The sequence below is a fragment of the Vipera ursinii genome (assembly GCF_947247035.1).
Source record: "Vipera ursinii genome assembly, chromosome: Z".
NCBI lineage: Eukaryota > Metazoa > Chordata > Lepidosauria > Squamata > Viperidae > Vipera > Vipera ursinii.
In genome coordinates, this window is record NC_139517.1 from 44676540 (window position 1) to 44691501 (window position 14962).

General features: G+C 38.7%; 1 protein-coding gene across 1 annotated transcript in view; it reads left to right on the forward strand.

Annotated features, from left to right (window-relative positions):
* The window catches only part of SMYD1 (SET and MYND domain containing 1), a 42957-nt gene that overhangs the window by 14707 nt on the left and 13288 nt on the right, over window positions 1-14962 (forward strand). The window contains exons 2-4 of the mRNA XM_083377937.1: window positions 958-1134; window positions 7894-8107; window positions 9536-9666. Coding sequence (XP_083234063.1) covers window positions 958-1134; window positions 7894-8107; window positions 9536-9666 — 522 coding nt within the window. The remainder of the gene's footprint in view (window positions 1-957; window positions 1135-7893; window positions 8108-9535; window positions 9667-14962) is intronic.

Sequence of the window (14962 nt, forward strand, 5' to 3'; positions counted from 1 at the left end):
TGGAAGCCAGAATGGTTTTGTTAAAAACAGATCATGCCAGACAAACTTTGCCTTTTTTTGATAAAGTAATTAAATTAGTGAATCAACAAAATGCTGTGTATGTAGTATACTTGGAAGGGATACTTGGAACTAAATCTATATGGAGAGAAGCATGCACTGGGATACATCAATGTTTGGTCTTGGCCCCAGTATTCTTCAACATCTTCATAAATGACCTAGACGTGGGGATAGAAGGAAAACTCAGGAAATTTGCAGATGACACCAAGCTGGGGTAATTGCTAACACTTTGGAAGATAGAGTCAAGATTCAAAAAGATCTTGACAGCATTGAGCCCTATCCAATAAGATGCAGTTCAGGCAAAAAACCCCAAATGCATAAGAATAGAATAGGCAATATCTGATTCAACAGTAGTAACTGTGAGAGATATCTAAGTGTCCTAGTGGACCACCACATAAGTATCAGTTGGCAGCTGCCAAAAAAGCCAATGTAATCCTAGGCTGCATTTGCTGATGAAATAATGTTATGCCTTGGACACAAAATTATCTGCCCAAAGCAAATATTTTGTCAGTGAAGTGGATGTGATTTCATACTATGATTAGATTAACCAAGGCTCATGTTTACCCTCAACCATGGGTAACTTTGGGCCAGTCATTATGTTTCAGCCCAACCAATGCACAGTTTTCTTGCTCACTGTTATAATAAGCAGGAGTATTGACCATTTTGACTTTTTTAATGAGAATAAAATTACAGGAGACTGCTTTGAGCTCTTGAGAAAGATAGGAAATAAATGAAAAAAGGAAATTAGTGTGTGTATGTGTGTGTGTGAGAGAGAGTGTGCGCATAATGTCTTTGAAAATGGGCACTGGAAAGTCTGGGAGCATGCTGTGGAATCTTATTAATTAAGAATTGAACTGCAATTTCCAAGTGATGATTAAGACATTGTTTTCCTCCTTTCAGCCTCACGCACCTAGTCTGCCATACTTGCTTCAAGAGGCATGAGAAACTCCATCGTTGTGGCCAGTGCAAGTTTGCCCACTATTGTGATCGTACCTGCCAGAAGGATGCCTGGTTGAATCACAAGAGTGAATGTTCTGCTATCAAAAAGCGTGGGGCAGCCCCAAATGAAAACATCAGGTGAAAGGATCAGCAGTGAGAAAAGAACTAATGAGTTTGTAATGAAATATTTATGGCTTTAAAAAGCTTTGTTCAAGGTTCAGGCAAGTTGAAATGCAGGGCAATTTTTAATCCCTTTCCTCTGGAAGGAAAGTCTAATTGGCAAAAATTACCATTTATCCTCTTGAATGTTTTATTCTAATTTGCTTCTTTTTTTCTGTGTGCATGAAATGAAAGGAGGCATTGAATTCCATTATTAAAATGGAAGATAGTGTTTTAATATTTTTATAGTTGTAGTGATTGCTCAATCCTCACAATTTCACCCATTATAGTGCTCATGGAGAAGACCCATTTCTCTGAAATATTATGGTCCAAATGATGGTGATGAAATGATGAAACTTATGCTTGCATCCAAATCAAAGTATCATGATGTGAAACTGACAATATATGTGCAGTGAAATTATAGAAACATTACAATTACATATTTGCAGTCCAACACAAATGAAAAAGTGTCAACATTTTGAGATAGAGTATCAAAATTATTTTGTCATTTACTTTGCTGTTGATGCTCATGAATTCTTTTATTGCTGTCACATTTCCATCTGTTCAACTTATTTTATCTAAAATATTTCTTGGTCTCATTTCAGTCTACAGCTTCATTTTTTAAAGAGTTCTTTTAATGTTAAAAAAATCATTTAAAATAACAAAGAGAAATAAAACAAGTTAAAATGAAAAAAGATGTAAAATGCATCTAGAAGATAAATTATAGTATATAAAGCAGATTTTTTTAAAAAAAACCCATGGGGTTTTATGTCACACATATATAGTTTCACCATTACTCCCATTCCAACATAAAAAATGAGGTCCCCACATCAAATTCAACATTGTTTCCTCACAATATACAATTGGTGTTTTTCTCCTATTAAAAAAGGCTGCTGGCTCATACAGAAATCAACATACAGTAGGTTCAGTTGTATAAGGCTTCTATCTTTCTGAAACCATAAATAACTGCAAAATTTGGGACAATTTCAGTGGTTGATGTATGAGAATTTTATAGTGAATGGGCAAAAATATTCTAAAGGCCTTTTTCTGGTCCAGCAACATTTAGAAGGTGGAAGGATCAGGAAAAGGTCTTTTGGAAGATGACATTGAGAGAGATTCATATGAGATTGTTTGGATGCTGCTTCTATTCACAGGATGCTTATGGTTCAGTGACTGTATAGTTATTTTTCCTCTAAAGTCCCTGCTCAGAGTGCTGGTGATTACAGCTGGCACTGCTTCTGGAGAATGGTAGGAAACATCAGTGTTGCGGCTGCAGGATTTAGAGGACACAGGACTATCTCAACCACTAGTTGTTGTTACAGTGAGCTGTGTGGATCTAGAGGCTGTGAAGATTACTGATTTCCACAGCATGATCAAGAGGCCTCTCTGTTGAGATTTGGAAAAACCATGCCGAGCAGGGAGGTCATTATAAACCAAGTGGTAGGAACAATGTAACTTCTTCCATAACGAAGAGATTGACTAGTTTCTGCAGTCAATTGACCAGTCATATCGAACCAATAAAGGAGAATATTTGTAGCTCAGAGTTGAGATGAGGGGCCCTTGGTGCTCTCTGAGCTTGGTTGTTTCCTTTCAGATGTTTCATTACCCAAGCTAGGTAACATCATCAGTGATGGTGATGACTAGCACTGATGATTTTACCAAGTTTGGGTAATGAAATGTCTGCAAGAAAACAACCAAGTGCAGAGAGCACCATGGATTCCTCAAGTCCAGGGGTATCAAACTGGTGGCCCACGGGCCAGATGTGTCATGTGCAGGCCATGCCCAGTCCAACTCTGCAAAGGCAAAAAAGTCACAATACCATATATCACATGACGTGATTAAGTTTGACACCTGTGCTCAAGTCATATGGAGCCTCACACCTGGACTGATTCAGTAGGATCTGCTGGGATTAAGTAAGGAGAAGGAGGAGCAAATATATGACATCTATGACTTCAATAGAAGAAAAAGAAAGGGGGTACTTGAAAAAAGGGCAACCATAGGCTCTGGAATTTAACCTCCAAATTCCATTGACTTGGCCTTTTTATTTCCATGCTTTCACACTACAACAGAACCATTGTAAATAACAAGGGCCACCTATATAATATCTTATAATCATTGTTGGATTTGATTCTCAATTCTGTTGCAGTTGCTCATTAGGTGATTGGTTAGCCAAGGCAAATTATTTGGAGTATATCTCTGACTTTTTCATTGCTTACCACAAAACTGAGAAAGTTATTTTTAAAAAGACAGGTAGGCATTCCAAATATTATATGAGCGTGTTAATATTCTATTAAAGGAAGACAGCTTGAGAGAATGTTTGAAATGGCTATTTATGCACTCTCAGGTTTAACTACAGTGGAACTCCACACTTGTCAGGCATCCTATTTATAGGATCTCGGTAAAAATACACCATTATGATATATGAGGCAGGAAGGCATTGTGAACTTCAATGGAAACTATACTTCTAGCTAGAGAGTTAGTTCTTCTGAAAGGTTTCCAACTGTGAGTATATTTGAAGAAAAATTCAGATTGATTTTTCCATTCTTGCATACAGGTAAACTATTGTTCACAGGCGTGGCACAGAACTTGTGTTAACCATAAGGCTTACTTATTAGCTCCTGTTTATGGATTACTGCCTTGTTGCAACAAAGGGGCTTGTGTAACTCAATGAAGCTATGAGCTATGCCGTGCAGGGCCACCCAAGACGGACAGGTCATAGCAGAGAGTTCTGACAAAATGTGATCCACTGGAGAAGGAAATGGCAACCCACTCCAGTATCTTTGCCATGAAAACCCCATGGACAGTACCAAAAGGCAAAAAGACATGACGCTGGAAGATGAGCCGCTCAGGTCGGAAGGCGTTCAGTATGCTACTGGGGAAGAGCAGAGGGCTAGTACTAGTAGCGCCAGAAAGAATGAAGCGACTGGGCCAAAGCCGAAAGGACACTCAGCTGTGGATGCATCTGGTGGTGAAAGGAAAGTCTGATTCTATAAAGATTTTTTTCTCCATAGGAACCTGGAATGTAAGATCCATGAATCAAGGAAAGCGGGACATGGTCAAACATGAGATGATAAGACTGAACATCGACATCTTAGGAATCAGCGAACTAAAATGAAGAGGAATGGGTGAATTTAATTCAGATGACCATCTGGTATACTACTGCGGGCAAGAATCCCTCAGAAGAAATGGAGTAGTCTTCATAGTCAATAAAAGAGTAGGAAAAGCAATACTGGGATACAATCCTCAAAATGACAGAATGATCTCAGTGCGAATCCAAGACAAACCATTCAAAATCACAGTAGTCCAAATCTACGCCCCAACCACTGGTACTGAAGAGGATGAAATTGACCAGTTCTATGAAGCCCTATAGCACCTTATAGAATTAACACCAAAAAATGATGTCCTCATCATCATGGGGGATTGGAATGCTAAAGTAGGAAGCCAAAAGATAACCGGAATAACAGGCAAGTTTGGCCTTGGAGTACAAAATGAAGCAGGGCACAGGCTAATAGAATTTTGTCAAGAGAATACGATGGTCATAGCAAACAATCTTTTCCAACAGCCCAAGAGACGGCTCTACACATGGACATCACCAGACGGTCAACACAGAAATCAGATTGACTATGTGCTCTGCAGCCAAAGATGGAGAAGCTCTATACAGTCAGTAAAAACAAGACCAGGAGCTGACTGGCTCAGATCATCAGCTTCTCATTGCAAAATTTAGGCTTAAATTGAAGAAAGTAGGGAAAAGCACTAGGCCATTCAGATATGAACTAAATCATATCCCTGATGAATACACAGTAGAGGTGACAAATAGATTTAAGGAATTAGATCTGATAGACAGAGTGCCTGAAGAATTATGGACGGAGGTTCGCAACATTGTACAAGAGGTAGCAACTAAAACCATCCCAAAGAAAAATAAATGCAAGAAAGCAAAATGGCTGTCTGAGGAAGCTTGCAAATAGCTGAGGAAAGAAGGGAAGCGAAAGGCAAGGGAGAAAGAGAAAGATATGCCCAATTGAATGCAGCATTCCAGAGAATAGCTAGAAGAGATAAGAATGCCTTCTTAAATGAACAATGCAAAGAAATAGAAGAAAACAATAGAATAGGGAGGCCCAGAGACCTCTTCAAGAAAATTGGAGAGATGAAGGGAAGGTTTCATGCAAAAATGGGCATGATAAAGAACCAAAATGGCAGGGACCTAACAGAGGCAGAAGAGATTAAGAAGAGGTGGCAAAACTACACAGAAGAACTATACAAGAATGAGCTTAATATCCCAGATAACCACGATTGGGTGGTCACTGACCTCAAGCCAGACATCCTAGAATGTGAAGTGAAATGGGCCTTAGGAAATTTGAGCAACAACAAAGCTAGTGGAAGTGACAGCACTCCAGTTGAGCTATTTAAAATCTTAAAAGACGATGCAATAAAAGTGCTACACTCAATTTGCCAGCAAATTTGGAAAACTCAACAGTGGCCACAGGATTGGAAAAGGTCAGTTTACATTCCAATTCCAAAGAAAGGCAATGCCAAAGAATGTTCAAACTATCGCACCATTGCTCTCATTTCACATGCTAGTAAAGTTATGCTTAAAATCCTACAAACTAGACTCCAGCAGTATGTGGATCGAGAACTACCAGAAGTACAGACAGGATTTCAAAGCAGCAGAGGAACTAGAGATCAAATTGCCAACATATGCTAGATCATGGAGAAAGCTAGGGAGTTCCAGAAAAACATCTACTTCTGCTTCATTGACTATGCTAAAGCCTTTGATTAATCACAGCAAACTGTGGCAAGTTCTTAAAGAGATGGGAGTACCAGACCATCTTATTTGTCTCTTGAGAAACCTATATGTGGGTCAAGAAGCAACAGTGACAGGCAACAGGCTGTATACTGTCACCCTGCCTATTTAACTTATATGCAGAGCACATGATGAGAAAGGCGGGGCTAGATGAATCAAAAGTTGGAATTAAGATTGCCGGGAGAAATACCAACAACCTAAGGTATGCAGATGATACCACTCTAATGGCAGAAAGTGAAGAGGAACTAGAGAGCCTCTTGATGCAGGTGAAGAAGGAGAGTCCAAAAGTGGGCTTGAAACTCAACATTAAGAAAAGATCATGGCATCCAGCCCTCAGAATTCCTGGCAAATAGATGGGGAAGAAATGGAGGTAGTGACAGATTTTATTTTCCTGGGCTCCAAGATCACTGTAGATGGGAACTGCAGCCAAGAAATTAAAAGACGCTTGCTCCTGGGGAGGAAAGCTATGGCAAATCTAGACAGCATACTAAAAAGCAGAGACATCACCCTGTCAACAAAAGTGTGTATAGTCAAGGCCATGGATTTCCCAGTTGCAATGGCTGTGAAAGTTGGACCATAAGAAAGGCTGAGCACCAAAGAATTGAGGCTTTTGAACTATGGTGCTGGGAAGACTCCTGTGAGTCCCTTGGACTGCAAGGCGTTCAAACCGGTCAGTCCTAGAGGAGAATGAGGTGGCTGGATGGAATCACTGAAGCAGTAGGCATGAGCTTAAATGGACTCCAGAAGATGGTAGAGGACAGGAAGACCTGGAAGAATGTTGTCCATGGGGTCACAATGGGTGAGACACAACTTTGCAACTAACAACAACAACATAGTCATTAGCTACTAAAATGCAACAAGGTGATAATACCAAAAGATTCAATGCATTAATTGTGTAATATAATTATAATGGATTGTTCATCAGGTTCCAAAGAATCTTTAGTGCTGCTGTGCAGAATCTAGTTACCTGAGCTGTGACTACAATCCATTTGTCTTCAAGCAACCATTAAAGATAAATGGAGTCAGAACAGGCAGGATACTTATTAATTATCAGGAAGATAAATTTTGTTCGAATGTCTCTGTAAAAAGAGCAGAATCACAGGGACATAGCCTTTCAATCAGTGATATCCTTTTATATTTGCAGTCTAGGATGGCTGATGCAGCCCATATCTTGTAGCCCTCAAGTCAGACATGTGCAGGAGAACTGAATGATGTTGGATACTATCCCTGAAGCCAGACATAATGGTTTACTGTTCAATGTACATGCATAATTCGTAATCTTTGAATTCTGTTCCATGTCTCTTTAAAGGAGAAGGGTTTATAAAACAAATGTGTACATAGCCAAAATGGATGTTGCTTCTTAGAAGAGCCAACAACCTATAAAGTTTCTCTTGCTAACAGAAAAAAAGAGACTGCAGATTATTTTTGGGTACTTAAACATGAATCTCAATTTAGAAAGAAGAGTCTGCTTGATTCTGCAAATTGTACCAATTCTGACACATAAACCGGAATCCTCTTAGCTGCCCTAAGAGTCTTTGTGTATGCAGGAATGACCTATTTAATTTTGATTACAATCTACCTATGCTGAGAGTGTCACAATTCCATTTCACAAAGTATTAAGCAAAATAAGCAAGTTTTGCAGTTTGGTATAGAGATGAAGGCACCAGGCTAGAAACCAGAAGCCCGTGAATTTTAATTCTACCTTAGGCACAAAGCCAGCTGGGTGACTTTGGAATGGTCACTTTTTTCTCATTCCTAGAAAAGAAGCAATGCCAAATCAATCTTGCCTAGAATGCCAAAAAATGCCAAAAAAAAATCTTGCTTAGAAAACTGCAGGAACATTTGAGGCAGTCTCCCAGAACAAAACGGGCGGGGTGGGGGGGGTGGGGGAAAAGGTTTCTATTCTTATATAGTGTTATATACTCTTCTCCTACTAGGCTGGCTGCCCGAATCCTTTGGAGAATTGAAAGAGAAGGAGGTGGCCTTACTGAGGGGTGTCTGGTTTCCACTGACAGCCTACAAAATCACGTGGAACATTTCGGGGAGGAGGAAAAGAAGGAGTTGCGGATGGATCTGGAGAGTTTTCTGGAGTTCTGGCCACCTGAGAGCAAACAGTTTGGCATGCAATACATCTCCCACATATTGGGTGTGGTATGTATACATTGTTGAAGTCTGGAAGGAATTGTGGGAGGGAACATGGACAACTACTGTAAAGCAAATGTATCCTGCAACCAGCCCACATCTATGGTGGTTTGCAGTGCCCATGGTCATGCGACCACAACAGTTTGGATGATTACAACAGTTTTTCCTGAAACCAATGTTTTATTTCTCTTTTTTGGAGGAAAAGCCCCACAACAAACAATGGTTTTGCTTAACAACTGCGGTATTCACTTAGTAACCACGCTGTTCGCTTTATAACCATTGTGTTCATTTAATGTCCATCACAAAAAAAGTCAAAATCAACTATGCTCATGCAATGACCCACTTTATAACCATCACAACTTTTAACTGTAATTGCCAGTCTCAGTTATGGTTGTAAGTCAAAGACTACCTATATAGTGAGCATATTGGGCAAATGCAGTCAATTATATTCAATAAAGTTATGATTCATTATTTAGCACACAGTTGTGAGAACACAATTAGAGAGCAGTGGAACAATGTTTGGTGAATTTCATAAAACTCTTACAAAAAGCTCTACTCTTTTAGGTAAAGGATGGGGTTTGGGTTATTTTTGCTGTTTATAGCATAATGTGTAACAAACCAAGATGATGCCAAAATGATAAGATACATGCTAGGTTGCCATTACATTACTGTTTTTTATTGCTTCCTGAAATACCCATGGCTGTTTATTTTTTAAAGACAAGTTCTTTCTCTCATTCCTTTTCCTTCCTTATGGAGTTCTTGGTCCACTGATACACACTGTGGGTATCCTTTACAGCAGGAAGATGGTAATTAACTGAGTGTCTAAAGATGAAATGCTGGAGGCTTATGGGGCAAATCTGAGGTCTTTAGAATTACACATCAGGAATCCACTGAGTGGGCAGCAACTTCAATAAGTTCTTAAACTACTTTGTCCAAATGGTGCTATTTCCCTCCCCTCCAAGCAATAGAAAAAAGAACAGCCCTTGATAAAACACATCTGAATCCTTCACAAAATTTTGTGAGATTGGAAGATAAACAGTCATACTCTCCCCTGATATCCAGTTTGTCAAAAAAGGCAAGATAGAAGTTGCAACTGCATGACCAAATTCTGACCCTTCTGTGTATTGCAGGATTTTAAGAATTAGGAAAATTAAGAAAATGCAAGAGATGCAGTTAGAGAGATAAGAAAAAAGAGAGATGACTGCTGTACATATTTTTTGTAGATTTACATATATTATATATCCTGGCTAGTAATTTGTGATGATTTTAATATAGATCTTAATAGATGGAATGAGTTGAACTCATTCGTATTTCTGTTCCCAAATTCTCTCTGAGAAATGGATCCCTCTGTAGGCACAGAAACTGGCTCTCTCAGATCTAAAAAAATTGTTTTTCCTGATGCATCTTACTTTTTGTTTTTTGTTTTTGTGGGAGCAGATCAATTGCAATGGTTTCACCTTGAGTGACCAAAGGGGACTTCAGGCAGTTGGCGTAGGCATCTTCCCCAATCTTTGCTTGGTGAATCATGATTGTTGGCCCAATTGTACTGTCATCTTTAACAATGGCAAGTAAGTATTCATTCTCTGCAACATTCTTTTCTGTTCAGAGATTAAAACAAAGTCTTTCAGAAAACAATCTGCTTTTCAGAGGAAAGGTAGCCTAACTCTAATGCATCAACTTCCACTTCCAGAAAATACATAATATGAAGGCCACTGCTGAACTCATCTAGAAAAATGGGGAACCCATTGGAACATTATCTTGTAGAAGTCCCATTTCAATGAATGGGAAATGGAGGAGATTTTTACTATGTTCTTGGAAAGTTGAAAATTATTCAGTGAAGACCATGCCACTAAGTGGTTCAGTGGCTTATACTCAGTGTGTATTGTCGAGAATGGATCTAGATAAATAAATTAGGAAAATGGTTGAAGGAGGTAATACTTTAACTATTATAATTTTTTTCACTGAGTAAATTCCTAGCATGACTTAGTATTGTCAGTGATGATCTGATTCACTAAGATGTAATCAATCTATTGATGGAAGTCACTAAGAGTCATGATGATATTTCTAAAAACAGACAGAATCAGTCTTTCTTAAATCTGTACTATCCAACAATGTTACTCAATAAAATAGGGAAGGCTCATCTAGGTCTATATGAAAAGACAAGCAGCATGTCATCTTCTTGGAGAAAGAATAGTGACAACTATATTTTTCCCTAAATTTGCTCCATAAATAATCTGTTTGATTGCAATAAATGTAAGAAGTCTACTTTAAAAGATCATGGGATAAGAATTGGAGGACCAAATGTGATTGCTCTTGAATGTTGCTATACATACATTTTAGCTACCTCATAAAACAAACTGTGAATAGTAGAAGCGTGTGAATTCTGAACAAGAACCAAAACTTAAGTTAATGTTGCTATTGCTCAGGGATGAGCAGCTCATAATACAGAGGGTTTTTTTAATGGCTCCCACATGCTTGTTGGCAACTCCTGAAATCCTTAAATCATACTAGCAATATTCAGTAGCAAAACACCAGCATTCAGGGAACTACTTGTGACACCTTTTTTTAGAAATTAGAAACTAAATAGATATGTTAAACTTTAATAGGCTTAAGACATTTACTTTATTAAAACATGCCACAACACCTGCCCACTTCCAGGGCCCTTCCAGGAATTACTATATACTGTCACTCCACTTCCTTGGGTGATCTCAGTGCATTGTTACATCTCTCTACAGTCCCTAGAGGCTGATTAAAAACAAACACCACCACAATGCAGAAAGGCCAGACTATAGCATAAGTCAGATTATCAGAATATCAGACTGGTATTTTTAACATCCCTGGTGGCTTTGCCTCCCTCTGTAATTATGCCATCTACCTTGAATGGGAAAAGGATTATGTAGAACCTCTCTGCCATGGTGGGAGAGGATGATGTATTTGTCATATTTGATTGGATGGGGTATTATTTCTGAGTATGCCTGAATGGAACTTTGGGCAAGAGGGAACTCAAGGCATGAAATGTCAAAAATTAAAGCAACAGACAGGATGCTGTTGAAAAACTTCTGTTATGCTTTAGCAATTTTTCCCCCTATTGCTGGGGGCTGTTTTCCTGGCAATTTCTTGATTGAGGGGGCCATAAGTTAAAGAGTGGGGGGGGAGGTGAGAAGAGCTGGCACTAGCAGCTGCTCTTTGCTATTTTTGCTATCCCTTTTGAAAAGGGCTATGTGAAATTGGTTTAATTCACAAGAGAACGTAAAGAAAGCAGCAAGGGAAGGTTCCTACCTAGCTAGTTATGTCTTCTGCTGTGACCAGGAAAAAAAACCAACCCATACAGATTTTGAGATGGATTGACTGATACTGGGAGAGAAAACCCATGTGGAAATCATTCCCAGCAATACAAAGAAGCTACTGAGTGGAAAGATCCTTCTTTCTCTGGTTCAGCTGTAGAGACTGCCTTTTAGACTGTTATGTTACTATTTGTCACTCAGTGAATCAGTGAAATCAGTGAAACTTGCTTTTAAACTTGTAATGTTTAGTCTCCACTTTAAGGTTTGGGGTGGATCAAAACATAAAAGTAAAGTAAATTATTCTGGTCCAATATCTATCTGCTGTCCTTTCTAGTAACTTTTAGTGGTTATGCACCCTATCAGAAGGCCCGGATGAGCAAACATTACGTGCTAGAGGAAAATTTGAAATCAGATAGTGGAAATAGTTAAAGACAAAACATACTGATGCTTTATAGTATAATCGCAGTGAACTCAGTAAGGAGTACATGTGGTATATTTTTAACTGATAGTGAGTAGACTTACAAAAAGAGTTGCGCTTACTGCTACTAATGCTATAATGCTGAAGCTGATCTATCTATGCCAAGGGAAGGTTCTATTAAACCTTGCGGCTTAGTTTCACCAAATTCTTATTCGTAAAACTAAACTTGGACGGGGCAGCAGAGAGCCCAAGAGGGCCAGGAGATGGAATATCCAAGCTTTGTGACTGCCTTCAACTCTGGCTCCCCTGAGACAAGAAGAACTAGCCAGTCAGTTAATCAATTGCGGCGAAATACAAGTATTCCTACGCTAGAGCCAAAGCCTGTTTGAGAGAGGAAATAATCTACCCTGTGTAAATTATAGTTTACAATTTCAGATGCATCTTTTACTGTTGTCTTTGGTTCATGCATGTCAATGTATAGCTGCCTCCAAGCATTCAATCTACTAAATGTCTGGCCTCAGACTGCTTTTCCAGTGTTTCTATCTTTGTCAAACTGCAGGTGTTTGTTCTTTTTTTCAGTCATGAGGCTGTAAGATCATTGTTCCACACCCAGATGAGGTGGGTCGGTCTTGAAAGCATAATATACTCCCTTCTCTCATTACTTCTCTCTCTTCCTGCATCAGTATAGAAGAATCACAGACAATAATAACCCAACTTTGGAAATGTTTGGCACATAATTCCACAGTTTCTGTAATCCCTAAGCTACACTCCATTAAACCCAGCTCTTAATTTAATACTTCCTGCATTTTGTACTGTATTATAATAATAAGTACTATAATATTAATTGTGATTGTCACCTCTGTTCTTATCAGATCAACTTGCCCATCCTTCTTAACATCACTGCTATTTTCTTTTTCCCCTCTTTCCTTTCCATAGCAGTGACAGCATGAGAGCCTGTATTGGTGGTAATAAATCCTGTCAATCTTTCATCTTATTTACAGATGTCCAATTGCCTGAGCCCCCTTTCCCTAATTTTGGTTGCATTGATTACAACTAATTCCAGCCTGGGAGAGGGGCTGGGCATGCCATCCCTTCCATCCCATTTTCCACCCTTATGACAAGTTTTTGATTGTAATCTCAGGAGGGCCTCACAGGGAAAAAGAAGACCTCAAGTGTTTTTTGAGCCTTCTTGCCAAATCTTTCTACAATCCTTGGAGATTTATTCTGCGTACTTTCCAGGAATTCTCAAAAGAATCTTTTAAATTAAAAAAGAGTTATTTGGATCTCTCTTGTATAAATTAAAGAAACCTATTCCTAGATTCAGCTGATTATAAACAAAGCCCTTAGTGCAGACATGTCAAACTTGTGACGTCACGTGACATTGCACGACATATCAGGAGCCTTGGTGGAGCAGTGGGCTAATGCCTCCTTAAGTAACACCAGCTGCCTGCAATTAGTGCAGGTTCGCATCCCACCAGGCTCAAGGTTGACTCAGCCTTCCATCCTTCTGAGGTAGGTAAAATGAGGACCCAGATTGTTGGGGGCAATTAAGCTGACTTTGTAATAATGCCGCTTGGGTGTGTGTGAAAGCCCTAATAAGCAGGCATATACATAGAATGAAGGCTATTGCTAAGCTTGTAAGCCGCCCTGAGTCTTCGGAGAAGGGCGGGATATAAATGGAATTAAAATAAAAAAATAAAAAAAATAAAAATATCAGAACTTTTTCCCCATTGCTGGCAATGGGATGGGTGCAGTTTCGTCACGACGCGTCCGGCCTGTGGGCCGACAGTTTGACACCTCTGCCTTAGTGGAAGGTACTGCACATTTTGAAACCACAGCTGATGTAAGAAAGCATAATTGTCTTTGTATGTGTGTGAATGTAACTGTAGTTAATGTGGAACATAAAGAAACATTCTTTCTAAAAAAATAAGTGAACACATGAACTGGGAAGTTGTGGCTAAACTCTTGGCTAACAGATGTATTACTCTGATCTGATAAAGGGGAACTTAAAGATAATCACCATTATATTTCTTAATGCTTCTGGGCTAACATTTAAAAATGAAACTGGAATGAACCAAATCAATTCCAGTTCGGTGTGTGAGGTTTATGTAGACCATACCATTTTTTTAAAATGAAAGAATAAAAAGAGAAAGATTGAGAATGTAAGAGAAACTAATTCTTTATTTTACACATTTGGAAGCATTGCCTTTTGTGTTCGGATAGACATAATTTAATTGCCCCTCAGTTTAAGGATCTCCAGTGACTTACTGTCAGAAAGGAAGAAAGTAGGCATGACGAGGGTGCATGGCAAGAACATATTCATGTGCTCAAAAGCTGAATGTTTAGAAATGGCTTGGTTAATGTATCTGTAGATGAGCATGTAAGTGTGCTTTTGCTTATTTTTCATAACAGCTCTATTTCTGTACAATGCATTTCGTGTACATGATTTCAGATGTGATTGTGCTGAATCCCCCAGGTTAAAATTCTAATGCTAAGAAGTTCCACCCTGCCCAAACCTGGCAGATGCCACCCAGAAGCTATCTTGCTGGTGGCAAGTATAATAGATGAAAAATATCTGCAAGTGAACCTGTTCCTCAGCCTCACAAATAAGTGCACAGAAGCCCACCCCTTTAGCATGCATTCTGGCTGACCCACTTATTGAAGGTTATCTATTGGTTAACTGTGGCTATATGAAGCAGTACAGTATATGGAATGTAATTTTAAATAGCAACTACAAAGTGGAATATTAAGTGAGTGTGCCGAAGGTAAGAAGGGAAATGTCAATTAAAAGATAATTTGTATAATAAAATAAAATGAGAGAACACTTATCCAAAAATTTATAATGATGATTTCAAAATCATACTCTAAGCTACACTTGAGTATGCTATAGATTCTAATTTTATAAAAAATTCAATTGTCTAAAAACTTTAATTTTAATTGAAGGACAGTGAACATTATATATGTGACTTTTGAATTTTTGAGAATTTGTTCAAAACTGGAAACTGCATGCTGAAATTGTAGAGGTTGTTGAGTGAGACTTTCTCCTTAGTCAGAAAACAAGGCCTCTTTGCCCTATCAATAATTAGCAAAAGCCAGAGAAAATTCCAGAATATGAAGAAAAATCCTCCTCAATAAATTATGCAAAGTAAAAGAAAATTAAAA